The following is a 17371-nucleotide window of genomic DNA, read 5'->3' as shown; positions in this document are numbered from 1 at the left end:
AATAGCATGAAGGCTGGTCTTGTAGAAATATTTTATCAACTAAATATCAATACACGGATGAACTGTATAATATCCTGGCTCTTTAGCTCTTTATTGTGTGCAGTGTGGTAGAAAGTATTTGTTTTTATCTCTTTTCTTGTGGCTAATACTTACAAAGGCAGCAATGATCTTATCTGACGTTCAGAAATATCCATGGAAAAGCCTCTAAGCTCTGTAAAGAAAATTGCTCTTTTTCTTCATTCTTTTTTTAAAAACCAGTTTTGAGAGGCTCCCAAAGATATCCAGTGTGAAGCAATTTGCAGAGAACTTGTTGTCACTGAATCTGGCTTCCTTTTATTGGTAAATGATAACATCAAGACTAAAGCACATCTGCATAGTTTTAAATATGCCTCAAATGGGAAATAATGACTACCAGGCAGGGAGTGGTTACTCAAGCAGAAGCCGCAGTTATGGCACGCAGGAATGAGCAAAATTTGAATAATTTTGAAACAATGAGGTGGGCTGCACTGCTCCATATTTACATTATATAGGCAAATTAAGGATCCTAAATGTAAAAAATATCCACCATTTGCCATGGGAAATAAATGAGACGGGAATTAGAACAAACTATGAATCTGCTTGCCAGTGCAGGAGATGTGAGTTCGATCCCTGAGTTGGGAAGATCCCCTGGAGGAGGGCATGGCAGCCCACTCCAGTACCCTTGCCTGGAGAATCCCACGGACAGAGGAGCCTGACGGGCTACAGTCCGTGAGGGGCAAAGAGTCGGACACGACTGAGCGACAGAGCAGCAGGGGCCCTTCCCTGAAGGCATCAGTAAATCTTGAAGGAAAGAAAAGGGGCTGAGAACAATGTGTGGCAGGTGGACTGGGCTGGACTGCTGAGGCAGTGAGGTTTCCTGCTTCCCCTCCAGCTTCCTCTGGAGAACTGGGAGCATCCTACTTACCACCTTCAGGGCTTTTTAGAAACCTTTGACTTATAGCAGATATTGTACAAAGAGAAAATTGTGCCTGCCTAGGGCCAGCTGACCAGCTCCTCAGCTGGGAGAGGGGCCCGATTCACTCAGTCAGTGAGGAGCTGGGCCCAGGCGGTGGAGAGCTCGACGATGTCAGGTTACCGCTGGCTGGGAGGTGCCGGCTGAGCCTGATGCATGCTTTAGGTCAGTGTGTGGGGTGGGGAAATTCCAGGTTGCCAAAACCATTAATATTCCAATTTTTTCCTCATTTCATTTGCCTGGTAGGTTTTTGCTCATACTCTATTTTCAACGTTACTTACTTTGTTTTGGGTGCGTCTCTTGCATACTCAGGCGATGATGGTGACATTTCCAGCGATTGCTATGATTTCCCATTTTACATACAGAGACATCTGTCACTTAGAGCATCACATGAAAAGCGTCCAAGCTAGTTTCTGGGATGGAACGGCCCCTAGAGGCTTATACATGAACCGTGTGGAGTAATGAGGCTGGGTGGATTAGAGGCTAAGGGCAAGCCTGGGCCTGGCCAACTTGACTTGTAGCCCACTGAACTCCAATGGGCTTCCCAGGTGGCACAGCAGAAAAGAACCTGTCTGTTAGTACAGGAGACTCAGGTTCGATCCTGGGGCAGGAAGGTCCACTGGAATAGGAAATGGCAACTCGCTCCAGTAACCTTGCCTTGAAAATTCCACAGACTAAAGAGCCTGGTGGCCTATCGTCCATGGGATCTCAAAGAGTTGGACACGACGGAGCACACGTGCACACACACACACACACACACACACACACACACGCACACACACACACACATACAAACTCCAAAACAACATGGCACCTGACCTTCCACAGAAACCAAATGGTGGATGTGTTCACAGGAATAATATTAATGTGGCTCAAACTTGGGTTTGTCAAGTATAGACTTACATGTTCAAAATATTTAAGGCTAACACAAATCAAAATTAATTTTGTCAGTTACATTTTTATTAAGTCTTGAAAGCTTTATAGATTTGTTTTAGTTATCATGAAACCCATACAAGTATTTCATAAGCAGAATTTTCAGGAGGTTTTATGCCCCTTTTTATAAACCTCTGATGAAAAAACAAGTAACATAATAGGGAAATAGTAAGGTGTAATTTGCACACTTTGTGTGTGCTCTCAGACATTATCACCTGACTATAGATGTGAGCTTTGCTGCTCCGAGTTACAGAAAGCTCACCCCATAAAAAGGAATTAATTGGCTTGTATAACTGAACAGTCTAATAGTAGACAAAGGTGTAGATGCAGCTCGATCCATGGCTCATATGTCAGAATTACTGTCTAAGTCTTGGTTCTCTTTCTTTGCGTTAGCTCCATATTCAAACCGCCTCCTCTCAATATGGCTGAAGGCAGTTCCTGGACTTTCCCTTGCAGAGATATAGCACCGGGAAACACTGTTTCCATCCCGTTTTGATTTTATTCTGACTTGACACTCTAAGTTCATCTTGGGACCAGCACTGAGGAGCTTAGTTCTGGGCCAATACCCCGCCCCTGTAACCAAAGGCTTTCCATGCAGGATATGGGCTGTGTCAGTGAGAGGTACATAGCTGAACAAAACCAGAGACTTTGGAGGCTGGGAGGAAATTGGCAAATATCTCTAGAGTCCCCATACCTCTAACGGGAGGAAAACCAGCAGGCTCTGTCTTTGGCACCACCTACCACAGGTCCCTGGTGGCTCAGATGGCAAAGCATCTGCCTACAATGCAGGAGACCCGGGTTCAGTCCCTGGGTTGGGAGGATCTCCTGGAGAAGGAAATGGCAACCCACTCCAGTACTCTTGCCTGAAAAATCCCATGGATAGAGGAGCCTGGTGGGCTACAGTCCATGGGGTCACAAAGAGTCGGACACTTTCTTTTCACCACAGATCCGTGTAGGAGCATCACAAGTCTTAGGTTTCTCCTAGTTACTTCCTGATGTAATTTTTGCTTCCTTAATCCTTAATCTCCTCTCTACAGTCCTTGTGTGACTGTTTGCTTTTCTCCATATTCACCCAAACACAGAATATCATTCTTTTCTCTTAATTCGCTTCAACTTGTTCTAAGAGAGGCAGTGTATATGCAGTCCTTAACTGAAGGCTGGAGTAATGACAATGAGTTACTTAGTAACACATTACAGCACACTATTTAAATTTGAATGATAGCTCATAAAAAACAGTTTTCTAGATGTACTTCATACCCCATAAAATTCACTCTTATAAAGTGTACAATTCAGAGGTTTTTAGCATATTCATAGCTGTTCGACCATCATCACTATCTAATCGCATATCATTTTCATCATCCCGGAAAGAAACCCTGTATCCATCAGTGTTCCTCTTCACTTCCCCCCTTTCTCCATCCCCTGGCAACCAATAATCTGCTCTTTGTCTATTCTGGACATTTCATATAAATGGAATCATGTAATATGTGGCCTTTTGTGTTTGGCTTCTTTCACTTAGCATAAGGCTTTCAAGATTCACTCATGTTGGAGCATTTATCAACTTCATTCCTTTTATGGTAGAATAATATTCCATTGTATGGGTATATATCATCTTGTTTATCCATTCATCTATTGATGAACGCTCGTGTATTTCCACATTTTAGCTACTATGAATAATCCTGCTATGACTGTTGGGTATATCAGCTTGTTTTTAAGCTGTCTTTACCACATCTGCTGTGGGGAATTTCTCACTGACTCTCTTCTCTTTGTACCCCAGCCTCCCTGCAGGTTTTGTATCCGTGCAACCACAGTGACAGAGCTGTCATCACAGAGATGATGAAGTCAGCAGGGGGAGCAGCTCTTGGAATGATCAGCCAGAGTGGGTGCGGGATGTGCCAAGTGTGGGGTGTCTGTTAGCCATCTAAGTGGAGAGGTCAAGAAGCGAGGTGGACATAGGTGTCTGGAGTCAGGAAAGGGGTCAGGAGACATGAATCCCCGGGAGTTATCAAGAAATGGACGTACTTAGAGCCGTGAGCTTAGATGAGACCACCAAGCAGGCAGAGTGGATGGAGAAGAAGAGAGGACCAGGGACTGAACCCTGCGTGCTCCATCCCTAAGAGGGCAGGGAGAGAGAGAACTGGCAGAGGTGACCCAGGGAGTGACCAGTGAGGTGGGGGAACAGGAGGGAGTGTGGGATCTGGGAGGAAAGGGTGACCAGCTGTGCCAAAATGGAACGTGCCTGGCGCCTAACAAAGGCCCCATGATTAGGAGCCTGTTCTGGTTTTTATTAATACCATTGTTGGGAGGAGGGAGAGAGGAGAGAACTAAAACTTCATGCATCACAATGCTGAGTGAAGAGTCAGTGTCTGAAATGGATAAATCAAGAGGTGGCAGAAATAAGAGCACAAGCACATTTTTAAAAATGAAGCTAAATACCTCAAGAAGTTCAGAAGTTGCTCCAGAGAGGAAGGCCACAGGTGGGGGACAGGGGAGTGGGACAGAAGATTTATAAAAATACTTTTGCATATTTGACTTTAAACTAATTTACATGTATTTCTTTGATGAACAAGATGTAAAGGCCGTACACACACACACACACACACACACACACACACACACACACACGGGGACTTCTGAGTGGTGTTTCACCAAGTGAGCACAGAGTCTTGCTGTGACTGGGGGCTTCCTGCCCTGGTTTGATGACTTCCTTCATGCATCCTACAAGGCTAGGACATTTTACTCTTCATTCACTGAACTCTTTTCCGGCTCAGGATGGGTGGGAATAACAGAGGCTCTGGGGAAGAACCCAGGAAGGAAGTAACTGGAAATCTCTCCTTTCCCCCGGGTGCTGTTTGCTCTGCTGTCTTCCTGCTGCTGAGGGTGGGTGGAAAGTGGGGTGATGCCATCTCTCCTGGTTTCCTGTCACACTATCATCTCCCCCGGCACAGCAACCCCTGTACCACCCAGGCTCACCAAAGACGGTGTGGCCTCTCTACTTTGGGAAATAAGAATTCTCAGAAGACCAACAGAAATGCATGTAGAAAATGACTGAAATTGCTGGTTATCAGCAGAGATGATGACCTGAAGATGTAGGTTCGAAGTGGGCTAAGATTCTCTAATGACATGATGAGTAGCTTTTTACTTATTTCCTGTGGCTTTTCCTCCAAATGAGAGGTTTCACCTCTCACGTGGTGAAGTGTGCAGTATAAATCCAGCATTCATCACGCAGGGACTTCCAGGGAGGCGATTCAGAGGTCCCACCTGCATAATGAAGCGAGGTTAGGAATAGTGGCACCCAAACCAGAAAGAAACAGCAAGTAGAGAAAGAAAAATGAAAGGCGGAAAGGGGACTGTTATGGACCTAATATTGATGTAACCCACCCTCTCCCGTGTGACGGTGTTTGGAGGTGGGGTCTTGGAAGAAGATTAGCCGTGAAGATGGAGCCCTCTGGAATGAATCACTGCCCTTAGAAGAGGCAGAGGGATAGATGGGCCTCTTTCTACCAAGCGAGGACACAGGGAGAAGTCGGCACTCTGCTACCTGGAAGAAGTCACCAGAACCAGATTTGCTGGCATGCTCACCTCAGACTTCAGCTTCTAGGACATGAGAAATAAATGTTTATTGTTTAAGCCACCCAGTCCATAGAGTGTTTTTTTTTGTTTTTGTTTTTTTTTATGACAGCCCGCCCTGAGACGGACTGACAAGTACAAGGTGGGAGAGAGGAAAGCCAAGTAAGATGAGATGATTTTTTTTTTTTTTAAGGAGTACTAAGAAGAGAGGAAACTGACTGAAGAGTTAGGTTTGGGTGTTATTTGGGGACTGATACAATGGGTTAATGTATTAATTCCCTGTGGCTGCCATAATAAATTATCACAGACCCGATGGCTCCAAACAGCAGAAATTTATTTTTTCACAGTTCTGCCATTAGCCCCAAATGTGTTGACAGAGCCATCCTCCCTCCAAAGGCTCCAGGAGGGACCGTTCCTTGCCTTGTTCACCTTCTGATGGCTCCAGAAGTTCCTAGGCTTGCAGCAGCATCACTCCCATCTCTGCCTCCACCTTCTCAGAGCCTACCCTTGCCCCTCTTGCTCTTCTGTGTCTATGTCTCAGATCTTCCCCCAGTCACCGGATTTAGGGCTCACTGCAAGTCTAGGATGATCTCATCTTGAGATCCTTTACTTAATTACATCTACAGAAGCTCTATTTCCAAATTAGGTTACATTTACAGGTGATGGGGAGCATTAGGATTTGGCTGTATCTCCTGGGGTACCTCTATTCAACCCACTACAGTTAACTTACCCTTGTTTTGACTTAAGTGTAAGCGAGAATTTCTCAGGAGTATTGGGCAAAATCTAAAGTTCTTTTTTGGTTTTGTTTTGTAAAAAAAAAAAAAGTAAAATGAATGGATAAACAGTAAGATATTAAAAATCTGGAGTAGGACTGAGGAAAAAACAGGCAATTGAGAACCTGAGAGTTAATACAAACCTATGATAAGAGTTCAGACGTGTTTTTCTGTTATTTTTTGGATTTTGTATGTGATCATAAAGGTGACATGCAGTAGGCACAGAACAAGGAAACAAATATGATCCAGATGTTTCCAGGAGTCCCTGTGCTGAGTGATTTTCTAGTTATATATTTGACTCAGATAAATGATTGTCGTATCTGTTCATTGACTTAACAAACTCTGAACCCTAATGACATGTGTCAGGTCCTGGGAGAGGAACCAATAAGAATGCGACTGACCAGTGCGAGTTCATGGTCTGATAGGAGAGAAGGACCTTCTCATGGGAAAGGAGCCCACATAAGACAGACGTGGGGATTCAGAGAAGATAGTGCAGCCGGGTAGAGGGCTCAGAGAAGGGCTTCCTGGAGGAGGTGGCATTGAAGAGGGTTGTTGAAGAAGGGAGGACTGAATGTGTGGTGATAAGAGGAAAGCCATTCTAAGCAAAGGCAAAAACAGATGCATGGATGAGAGGTTGCACAGTGTGTTTGGGTGGGGGGGAATGAGGGGCTCAGCTTGGTTGGATGTTAGGGTCTGTGGAAAAAAGTAGCAGAGATGAAGTGTGGAGAGGCTGGGTTGGCGGCGGGTCATGGAGGGCCTTGAAGGTCATGCACAGGAGTTTGTTGTGCAGATGCACTGGTCTCGGGTTGGTAGGGGACGCACAGCCCCAGGAGGGTGGTTTGAGAGTCTCCAGGAGAGGGTGTAGCTGGAAAGAACCCCTCCAAAGGGTGAAGGGTGTAATGCGTCTGCTGGGGCATCCTCCTCCCAGGGTCCTGTGCCCTAGATAAAGGGGGTCCTTAAAGCTCTGAGCAGGGGGTGGCTTGTCTGCACCTCCTTGGAAGACTTGCTGGGCTGGGGTGAGACCCGAGGTAACATCCTGCGTGGACACCACCGCCGTCACCCTTGTTATGAGGAGGTGAGTGCTGACCAAGGGAAGGAGTCTTGGAAAGAACAAAGAGGAAAGCAGTTGGCCCTAAGCTTGTCTCTGTGATCAGGGACTGAATTGTTCAGCTTCTGAGCTAGATCTGGTGGAAAACTCTCCTTGCCAATCAACGTCCACTCTTTATTCGGGTTAAGGAAGGTGTACAAGATTCTCTCAGCGTCTCATCCCATAGCATGTTAGCTGGTGAATTGCTGACTCTGAGGGTGTGTATATCAGTGACTGAGATACTTGTTTGTTCTCTGATAGTATTCTTAGACTCTTGAGTCGTTATCTGTTTCACCGACACTGGGGGAGGGCAAGATGAATGTCTAAATCCTCCTTGCTTCTTGCATTTGGATGATGGAAACACTTAAAGGCGTTACCAGTGCCTTGTTTTTCTCTTTCTTAATATTTATTTATTTGGTCATGTCGGGTCTTAGTTGTGGCATGTGGGATTTCTGTGGAGTCCTGCGGGACCTTTCATTGCTGTCTTAGACTCCTGCAAGCTTAGTTGATCCTTGGCATGTGGGATCTTAATTCCCCAACCACAGATAGAACCCTTGTCGCCTGCATTGCGAGGCAGATTCTTAACCACGTGATTACCTGGGAAATCCCACTGGTCCCTTGTTGCTATGGCACCTGTAGTGAGGTCCATGAGGTGCTAGAGCAGGGGTGAAGGGGATGTGAGAACATGCTGGAATGTAGTCATGGCTGTGAACCGATGTATTAGCTCTGCTTTCCATGGAGACTCCATCCATCCAGCTCAGGTAAAAAACCTAGCAATCATTCTCACCTCCTCTCATTCTCTGTCTTCTAATTCAGTCTGCCAATTTCGACCTTCAAAATATGTCAGCCAAAAAGGAGAACCATGAGGACCTTATGCTAAGTGAAAGTCACAAAAAGACAAATACTGTATGATTCCATGTAGATGAGGCATCTAGAATAGTCAAAGTCAGAGACAGAGTAAATAGTGGTTGCCAGAGGCTGGGAGGAGTGGGGAGCTAGTGTTTCATGGTACAACATTTCAGTTTGGAAGGTAAAAAATTCTAGAGGTAGATGGTGGTGATGGCTTACAACATTGTCAGTATATTTAATGTCACTGAACCGTACATTCAGAAGTGGCTCAGATGGTAAACTTTATGTTATGCATGTGTGTGTGCTCAGCTGCTTTGGCGTGTCCAACTCTTTGTGACCCCAAAGCCTGCCAGGCTCCTCTGTCCACGGGGATTCTCAAAGCAAGAATTCTGGAGTGGGTTGCCATGTCCTTCTCCAGCCTGAGTTTTTAGTCATTTGATCACTCCCTGCCCCCACCCTAAAGAGTGTGAACACTAGTTACAGGGCTCTCAGCTATGTGCGGTTTGGGTAAATTTGTCAGTAACATAAAAATAAAGACTATATAAATGTAATGCCTGAGAGTTTGAAACACGAGCTAGGAGCAGGTCTCAGGAAGCATGTCCTCAAGGAATCCTGGAACAGAAACATCGCTTGTTCACTGTAGCAAATAGAGAGTAAGTAGAGAAGGATGGTTTGAGATTTGGAATTCAAATTCCTCCTTTGCCATTTTAACTGCTTTTGTGATGTTGGGCATATCATTTAGCTTTCTTGTGTTTTGGGGCATCTCACCAGTATAAGTGAAATAACTCTGCCAGCTGTCTTCATAGAAGAATAACGGGTAAGGAAATGCTAATCACTTGGTGTAAATTATTCTGAAAAGCCAACTGCTAAAGAACAATATTCTGTGCTGGCATGGAACTGGATATTGGACTAGAGGATCAACCAGGTGTCCTTGAAAATTCAACACTGGTAGGCTTGCCTCCAGTAGCTAAGGGAGATGATGAAACAGTCCTCTAGAGTTTTCAGTCATTATTTTTATCATGAAAGCCTGCACTATCTTAGCTCTAATCTAAACTCGTCTCCTAAATTTTAATCTCCTAGAATGAGGTATGTTCCTGTCTGTTCTCACCCCTGGAAATGAACTGATTTATCATAGTTTTTTTCTTTTTCAGACTCTGTATTCTAGTCACTTAAGTCTCCTCTGTCAAGCAGTCTCTCCTAGGTTCTTTAATTGCTTGTGATTTTTGGTCATTTTGTTTGTCTTTTTGGCTGTAAGACTTTCAGAACAGAATGCAGTGTTCGAGGTAAGTTTCAAGTGACCTATTTCACATGAAAAGTGAAGCACTAGCGTATAATGGTACACATTTATTTCCCCCATAAACATATATTAAGAGCCACACCCAGCATTGCTGAGTGTTAGGGACATAAAAGATTAAGGATGTGGCCACTGGCTCATAGTCTAACAGATGTCATGCACACAGTTTTGAAATACTAAATGGATGCCTCATACCTTAAGTTGAAGCTCTGTAGTTAACAATCAGTTTGCACCTTTGCACCGTGGCTTTAGAACTCTTTAGGAATAATCCACTTAATAGAGAAAAGAGGGCAATGGAAAACAGATATATGGACAGCTCATGCATGGCTATGTTGTCATATAGGTATCTGCTTAATGCTTGATTATTAGGGATATTGGGAAGATACAGTCCCAGAGGGGCTGTAGGGTACGTAGTAGAACTAATTGGGAAAAACTTCCTGCAGGAGGTGGGTCTGCTTTAATACAGCCAAAGTTTATATTAATCTTGAACCTATTATCTGCTTGTCTTTTAGGAAAAACTTTCTAATTGTCTACTGTTCAGAATCTGGGATTCAAAAACCTATCTCTTTGATGCAGGAAGTGTGATGTTTGGAGCTTGCCTCTGTGTTTTTTATTTTCTCACACCAAAAGTGTGTATTTTCATGCACTAGTTCATGTTTTTCAGGTGTGGGTTGGCAACACCTCCCAATTTAGCTCAGCCCTGTATTTCATGAGCCACCATTTATTTCTCCTTAAAGATCACTCATTAAGATGACAACTAAGTCCTTAGGCTGCCCCGCCTTGGGACCGTGGGCCACATGTCACATTTTGTGGCTTGGGGCCCTGGGCTGTATTGATACTTTTAATCCATGTGCCTGTGTGCATCTACTAGGTGAGATTTGCTAAAATTTGTTGCTGTCAGAGCTTTACCGCAATGAACATCTGTCACCTCTTGTGGGGTCTCTTCATCTGTCAAACAAGTGGAACTTCCAAAGGCAATCTTGTGTGCTAGGCTTGGCTTCTGTTCTGTGAGACCTAGGAGTTTATTGCCCCTCATTCTTCTGAACCACTGGGGGAATATTTTTCTTCCTTTAGTTCAGAGTTCTGGGCAGGTAGTGACGTTGGTCATGTGAGAGACAGCTCACAGTGTTTCTTCGCATCCCCTCTACTCGGAAGGCCTCTGGGTTTTTCCTATTGCTACATTAGTTGCCTGTGGCTCCGTCTTCAATACTGGGGGCCTGAAAAAGCTCACTAGCAGGACCTAGCACACAGAGGCATTAACTAGTGACTGGCCTTCCTCGTGTACTCTGGGCAGCCCTGGGACTGTCCTACACTGCTGCTTGCTGTTCCGTGAGATTCACCAGTTAGTCAGACAGCCAGGGTTCCTCTGGGCACGTTATTATTACTCCCCTGGGACTTGGTTTCATCATTCTTAATGTGGGCGTGCGAAGGCTCCCTCTTGCACAGGTGGCTGTAAGAAATTATAAACCAATAAAGAGATTGCTTAGCATATGGCTGAATGTCAAGGGCAATAGAAATGCTTAATTTCATTTATTTAGTAGTAGTTGGATGGCCACGTGAATGTTGCTGTGGAAACCGTAACTCCTGAATTCTCTGACACTTATTTGTGTTTTGCTTTTAAGTGAGGCTTTAAATTTAAATCCTGGTGTTTTTTTTTTTCAGTATTAGAAAAGTAACAGGAAAGATCACAGTTTGATCTCAATCACAACCTTCCCATAAGAAGCAGTGTGAGCTGTCACTGCTTCTCCACCAAGGAATATCTGTTGTCCAGTTTCTCTCATCTGATCCCTCTTTTTTTCCCCCAAGGTCTTGTCTCCATTCACCCACCCATCCATCTATTCATCCATCCAACACAATGCATTTCCAGCTCATGAGCTGAATGGGGCAAATGCAGGTGGATCTCAGGCACCGTGATCTTGTTCTGGCAATTCTTTGTGTGCGTGCGTGCTCAGTCACTTCAGTCGTATCCAACTCTGTGCGACCCAATGGACTGTAGCCCACCAGGCTCCTCTGTCCATGGGATTCTCCAGGCAAGAATACTGGCGTGGGTTGCCATGCCCTCCTCCAGGGGATCTTCCCAACCCAGGGATTGAACCCTCCTCTCTTGCACTGCAGGCAGATTCTTGACTGCTGAGCCATCTGGAGCCCCTGGAAGTTCCTTACAGAGATGCTAGTATCTTGACTCTTTTTCTTAAGCATGTATTCTCAGTTTTTTCATGACTCTTCTGTTCCCACCAGCAATCAGCGAGTGTCTCCTAGTGTTCTTCCCAGTGTTGGGTTCATTCTGGTCAATGTAAAGAGAGATTCTGGGGTTCCAGCTGTAGCTGCCGAAATTCCTGAAGTGGGCATGCAGGTTAACTTTCTCTCTGGGAATTTTGCTTCAGAGGGAAAGGCAGTTGGATTATTGTGGCTATATCTTTTCTAAGTGAAACACATCATCTTCTCCTTTTTCCTTGTTGTCGAAAAGGCTATTTCAGCTCCCATCCTGAAAATCACCCCTCACACCTCGTTTCCTCCTCCTGTTTGTTTGGTCTCTGAGCCTAGCTGCTTAGGTACTGATGGTTCTGAAACCAATCTTCATTTCCACTTCTTGTTTTATCTCTCCCATTACTTTTTAGAAATGACTTTAGTGGGGTTTATTTTACATATAATCAAGTTCACTCTACACAAGTGCATTTCTATTTTTTTTTTGGGGGGGGTAAATTTAGCAAGTGGTGCAGCTATCATCATAAATCAGTTTCAGAACATTTTCGTCACCCCAGTAAGATCCCTCATGCCTACAGTTAATCCCTGTTTCTACCCCCACCCTCAGGCAACTGCTAATCTGCTTTCCGTCCCTAGAGATTTGTCTATTCTGAAAATTTCACAGAAATGAAATCCTACCATGTATGGTTTCTCATGTCTGGTTTCTTTCGCTTAGCCTAATATTTTTGCGGCCCATCCATGTTGTAGCATGTATCAACTCTTTCTTTTTATCGCTAAATAATGTTCCCTTGTATGGATATGCCACATTTTGTCTAAGCCCTTACCACCTCGTGAACGTTTAGGTTCTTTCTACATTTTGGCTATGATGAATAATGCCACTATGAACTTTTGTATGCCAGTCTTTGTATCATATTGTTTTTACTTCTCTCAGGTAGATACTTAGTTTATACTTAACTTTTTGAGAAAAGGCCAAACTGTTTTCCAAGGTGGCCACATCATTTTACATCCCCGCCAGCAATGTATGAGGATTCCTGTTTTGCCATAACTTCAACAAGAGTTGCTATTGTCTGCCTTTGTGATTATATTCATTCCAGCGAGTATGAAGTAGTATCTCATTGTGGTTTTTAATGTCCATTTCCTAATGACTAACGATGTTAAACATTGTTTCATGTGCTTTATTAGCCATTTATATATCTTCTTTGATGAAACACTGTCCACATTTTTTGTCTTTATATGAGGATTTTTGGTTCCTAATGATTGAATTCTATGACCTCCCCTTACCTTTTCCCTCCTAACTGGTATGGCTGCTTCCAGGTAGTACTTCTTCAACATATTTTTTACAAAGTGCTACCAGATTAATGTTTTGTGTGGCCTTGGCCATGTTCCTCACCCTCAGTGTTCTCCACAGCCTGAAGTTCAAAACCCTAATCCTTGACATTCAAACTATTACATGACATGGTTCCATCCCTCCATACTCCCACAGGCGCCTGAGTTCTGGGAAAAAAGTTCACTTGGGACGTCCCTGTCCTTTTCTCCTGGGTGCCTGTCTCTTGCCTGCTGTCTTTCCCACCCCTTCCTAACCTCTGATCCATCCAGCAAAGCCCAGCACTCTCCACTCCTCCTCACTGACTTCTCCAGTGAGAACATCCCGCCTTTCTCTGAATCCCTTGACTCTTTGTTTCCTTTGTTTTGCTGACCTACTTACTTGACCTACCTCTAAACCAAGTGCTGTTTTTGAAATTTTATATAAAAATGCTTCCTGGCACCCAACAATACAATGATATTCTGCTCCAGCTCTAAGTTTATCAGAGTCATCAACTAGACACGAAGTGGTTTTGTTTATGTCCTGGACTCTCACCTATCACCAACACATGCTGTACTTCTGATCCTGCGTGTGGCTCCTGGTTGGGGACCAAAGAAAGGTCTGTGCTTCTTCCCTTGCACCCCATCCCCACCCCCCACTGAATCTGTATCTTGGGCAAGTCACCTCACCTCTAGAGGGCTCTAGGGTCCCCTTCTTATATTCCTAACTATAAATTTAGTGAGTTGTAAAGGTAAATGATGTAAAATTAGTTTTTTCTTTTTTTTTGTAAAGTGCTTTGAAATCTTATTTTGTTGTAAAATATTTGTAATCACCAGTATTCTCTACCCATCTGTCTTGCCAGTGTATGGTATCTTTTTTCCTTTTTGGCTGTTGTTACTGTTTCTTTTGTTTTTGTATCCTGGCTTCGACTACACATAGGTCGGGAACCCACATCCTTTACCCTTCTAGCTCCTTGTGATTCATTTTCTAAAAATTGAAATTTGCTTTAATTTCCTTCTTTTTTTTAAATTTTAGTAACTTTTCTTAGCAAGCTTTGGGGGTTGGTGATGGACAGGGAAGCCTGGTGTGCTGCAGTCCATGGGTTCACAGAGACAGACACGACTGAGCAACTGAACTGAACTACACTTTTCTTATAATAATATAATAATTATAATGTCAGATTTTTCTCAGAAAACATAGAGGAAACTCCCAGAGAGCTGTTGTACTCTTAATACCTTGATGTTATTTCTTTTTTTCTGTTGCATAGTTTTCTTTTGTTTCCACTGAATTATCATTATATTGTACATACTTACATTTTAAAAATACTTAACACTGGCTTCCCTCATGGGAAAGACATTGGTCAAGACTTTGAACTTCCAATGCAGGGTACATGGGTTTGATCCTGGGTCGGGGGTCTAAGATCCCACATGCACCATGGTTTGGCCAAAAAATAAAAATAAAATCTTTATCAGCATCTTTCCACTTTTTCCATAAAATTATTCTTTTATGAGAGCATTTTTAATGGCTGCATGGTACTCCATAGTCTGACTACTGTACGTTTTTACACCCATCCCCTACTGATGCACACATAAGTTGTTTCTCTGACTTCACTATTATAAACAATGGTACATAGAGCGCTGTCATCTCTATTCAAAGCAGGAGACTTCTTGTGATAAGTGGCAGCATCTTGCACGATCATCACATCTGCTGCCCTGTGTCAGTGGGAGGGCACTCATCAGATCTCCCTCTGTTTTTAATGTATCTTTCTTTTTAAATTTTATTTATTTTTGGCTATGCTGGGTCTCTGTTGCAGTGCGGGCTCTTCTCTAGTAGCGGCAAACGGCAAGCGCTCTAGTTGCGTGTGCAGGCTTCTCATTGGGGGGCTTCTCTTGTTGCTGGGCACATGAGCTCAGTAGTTGTGGTGCTTGGGCTTAGTTGCTCTGCAGCATGTGGGATCTTGCTGGCCCAGGGACTGAACCCATGTCTCCTGCATTGGCAGGTGAATTCTTTACCACTAAGCCACCAGGGAAGCCCCTGCATCTCTATTTTTAATCATTGGCCTTTTCTCCACAACCTGAAAGTTTAAAAAAAAGAAAAGATCACTCTAACCACACAAATTTGGTTCACACCCTTTCCTCTTTATCTTCTGAACTATCTGAACTTTGGACTGAAATCTAACTTGGAATTTAGCATGAAAGGAATTTGTGAACATAAAATGATTAATGATTGAAATGATCATCCAAGAGTGGAAAACCTTCCTTGGGTTGCAGGATAACAACCTTCTCTTGCACTACAGTAGTGCTCCAAGTACACAAATTAAAGTTATCAGCTTGCAGATGATTCTTTGGCAGCCCATACATGATCATATGGTCCCCAGAACACCAGTAGATCATATGCAAATATTGTTTGCATATTCATCACGATGCCACATGGACAGTGTAAGCTGCTTTGATTCTCTTTCAAGGAGAAACGCAGGCGCCTCTGGCACATGCACTCCACTGACTCCGCTGGCATGCTGGTGCCTGAACCAATGTGGAAATTATTCAAAAGAAGAATACTAAAGAGGAGTGGAAGCTATTATAGTCTGCCCTCTGCTTAGCAATTAGAAGTTGCCAGCCTGATTTTGGTTATTCCTGATTTATACTTTGGGGCTTTCAAAAGCACAGTGACATAATATATTTTAGCTATAAAATTTATGAGCTACTCACCCCTGAGGTATAAATAATGAAAAAGCTAAGTTTCATTTTCTAAAAATATAAAAGTCCCACAAAACACTCCCAAAGAAGCTACATCTGTTTAATAAATAAACAACAAGGAATATGGAATAAAGAATTTCATTCTAAGTCAGGTAATGGACCTTAACATTTTTTTTGCACTCTGTACTTAAAAAAAAATTTAGCAAGGAGATACTGTTTTTCACCCAGGGATATCAATGGAATAAATAAATTGGTGTTAATAGGAGCTCTGGGTTTTGGGAAGTCAGGATGTAATTTATCCGAAATATGAGTGCTTTTTTTTCTTAACCTAAATCTTGAAGTAATTCCATTAACACCCTCAAATATGAAGATGTGGGAAGTATACAAGCACACCTAATTTTATTGCATCTCACCTATAATGCTGCTTCTTCTTCTTCTTTTTTTTTTTTTTTTTTAACAAATTGAAGGTTTGTAACTCTGCATTGTCAGATGATGCATTTTTAGCAGTAAAGTATTTTAAAGTTAAGGTGTATATATATATATATATATATATATATTTTTTTTTTTTTTTTTTTTTTGGCTTCCCTGATAGCTCAGTTGGTAAAGAATCTACCTGCAACACAGGAGACCTGGGTTCAATTCCTGGGTTGGGAAGATCCGCTGGAGAAGGGGATAGGCCAGTATTCTGGCATGGGTCCCAAAGAGTTGGATACAACTGAGCAACTTTCATTCACTATGTACATTTTTTAGACATATTGCTATTGCACACTTAATAGATTACAGTATAGTATAAAAGTAACTTTTATATGTACTGAGACACTGAAACATTCATGAGACTGACTTCATTGTGCTATTTGGTTTATTGCAGTAGTCTGGAACCGAACATGCCTGTATATATAGAGAGATTTCTATCTATCCGTGAGGAGTTGGGTTGCATCATGAAAAGAACTTCACTTAGATAGAAAATAAAATTATAGCTAGTTTTTTTTTTTTTTTTTTAAAAACTAACTCTTTAGGCTGCTAACTCAGAAAACAGAAACCCTTGAAACTACAAGAATTACAAAAACCTAAGGTCAACTTGAAAAAGTCACTATTAAGCTAAAATGAAGGTGTGCTTTACATACAACTGAATTTCCAAAAGAAAACAATTATAAGCTGGGTAACAACAACAAGAACCTATTTAAAGGTACTGGAGAGTGGCCAAAAGCAGGGCAGAGACTGGAGGGGATACAGGGATTCAATCCTTGAAAGAAGGGTTACAGGAGTTTTTCCAGTCTGCTGGGCACCGTGGCTATAACTCAACGTGAAAGCCAGTCTTATTGGTTAGATATGTTACACAGTGGAGTTCAGGGGTGTAGCTGGAAAGGGAGGAAAAAAATCTCAGGGAGGAGAGAGTCAAAGTGAGGCAGTCCTGAAATTCATATTATATTTCTCTCAAATCCTTGGCTGATATTTTAAAATTTTCCATACATGGAAGAATTTACAAGAAGTTCAAGGGAAAAGGCATGTCGAAGCTGAAAGAGCTGAAGAGATTTCAGCTGCTATCACTACAGGGAGCAGAGCTTGGAGTTTAATGCCCAAGTTGGAGGGACCTGATAAACACTTTAGATTTTCTTTTTTAAAAAATAATTTTATTTGTTTATTTATTTTTGGCTGTGCTGGGCCTTTGTTGC

The 17371-nt window shown here is 42.9% G+C and overlaps 1 protein-coding gene across 5 annotated transcripts in view; it reads left to right on the top strand.

The window, feature by feature from the left end:
* Positions 1–5476, top strand: part of EFCAB2 (EF-hand calcium binding domain 2) — a 132994-nt gene extending 127518 nt beyond the window's left edge. For all 5 annotated transcript variants that reach the window (XM_065935587.1, XM_065935591.1, XM_065935593.1 and 2 more), the window contains one exon: positions 3699–5476. In XM_065935587.1, coding sequence (XP_065791659.1) covers positions 3699–3838 — 140 coding nt within the window. In that variant the 3' untranslated portion in view covers positions 3839–5476. The remainder of the gene's footprint in view (positions 1–3698) is intronic.
* The last annotated feature ends 11895 nt before the right edge of the window (positions 5477–17371 follow it).

The sequence above is a fragment of the Muntiacus reevesi genome, chromosome 5 (genome assembly GCF_963930625.1).
Source record: "Muntiacus reevesi chromosome 5, mMunRee1.1, whole genome shotgun sequence".
NCBI lineage: Eukaryota > Metazoa > Chordata > Mammalia > Artiodactyla > Cervidae > Muntiacus > Muntiacus reevesi.
This window is presented reverse-complemented; position numbering and strand designations above follow the sequence as displayed.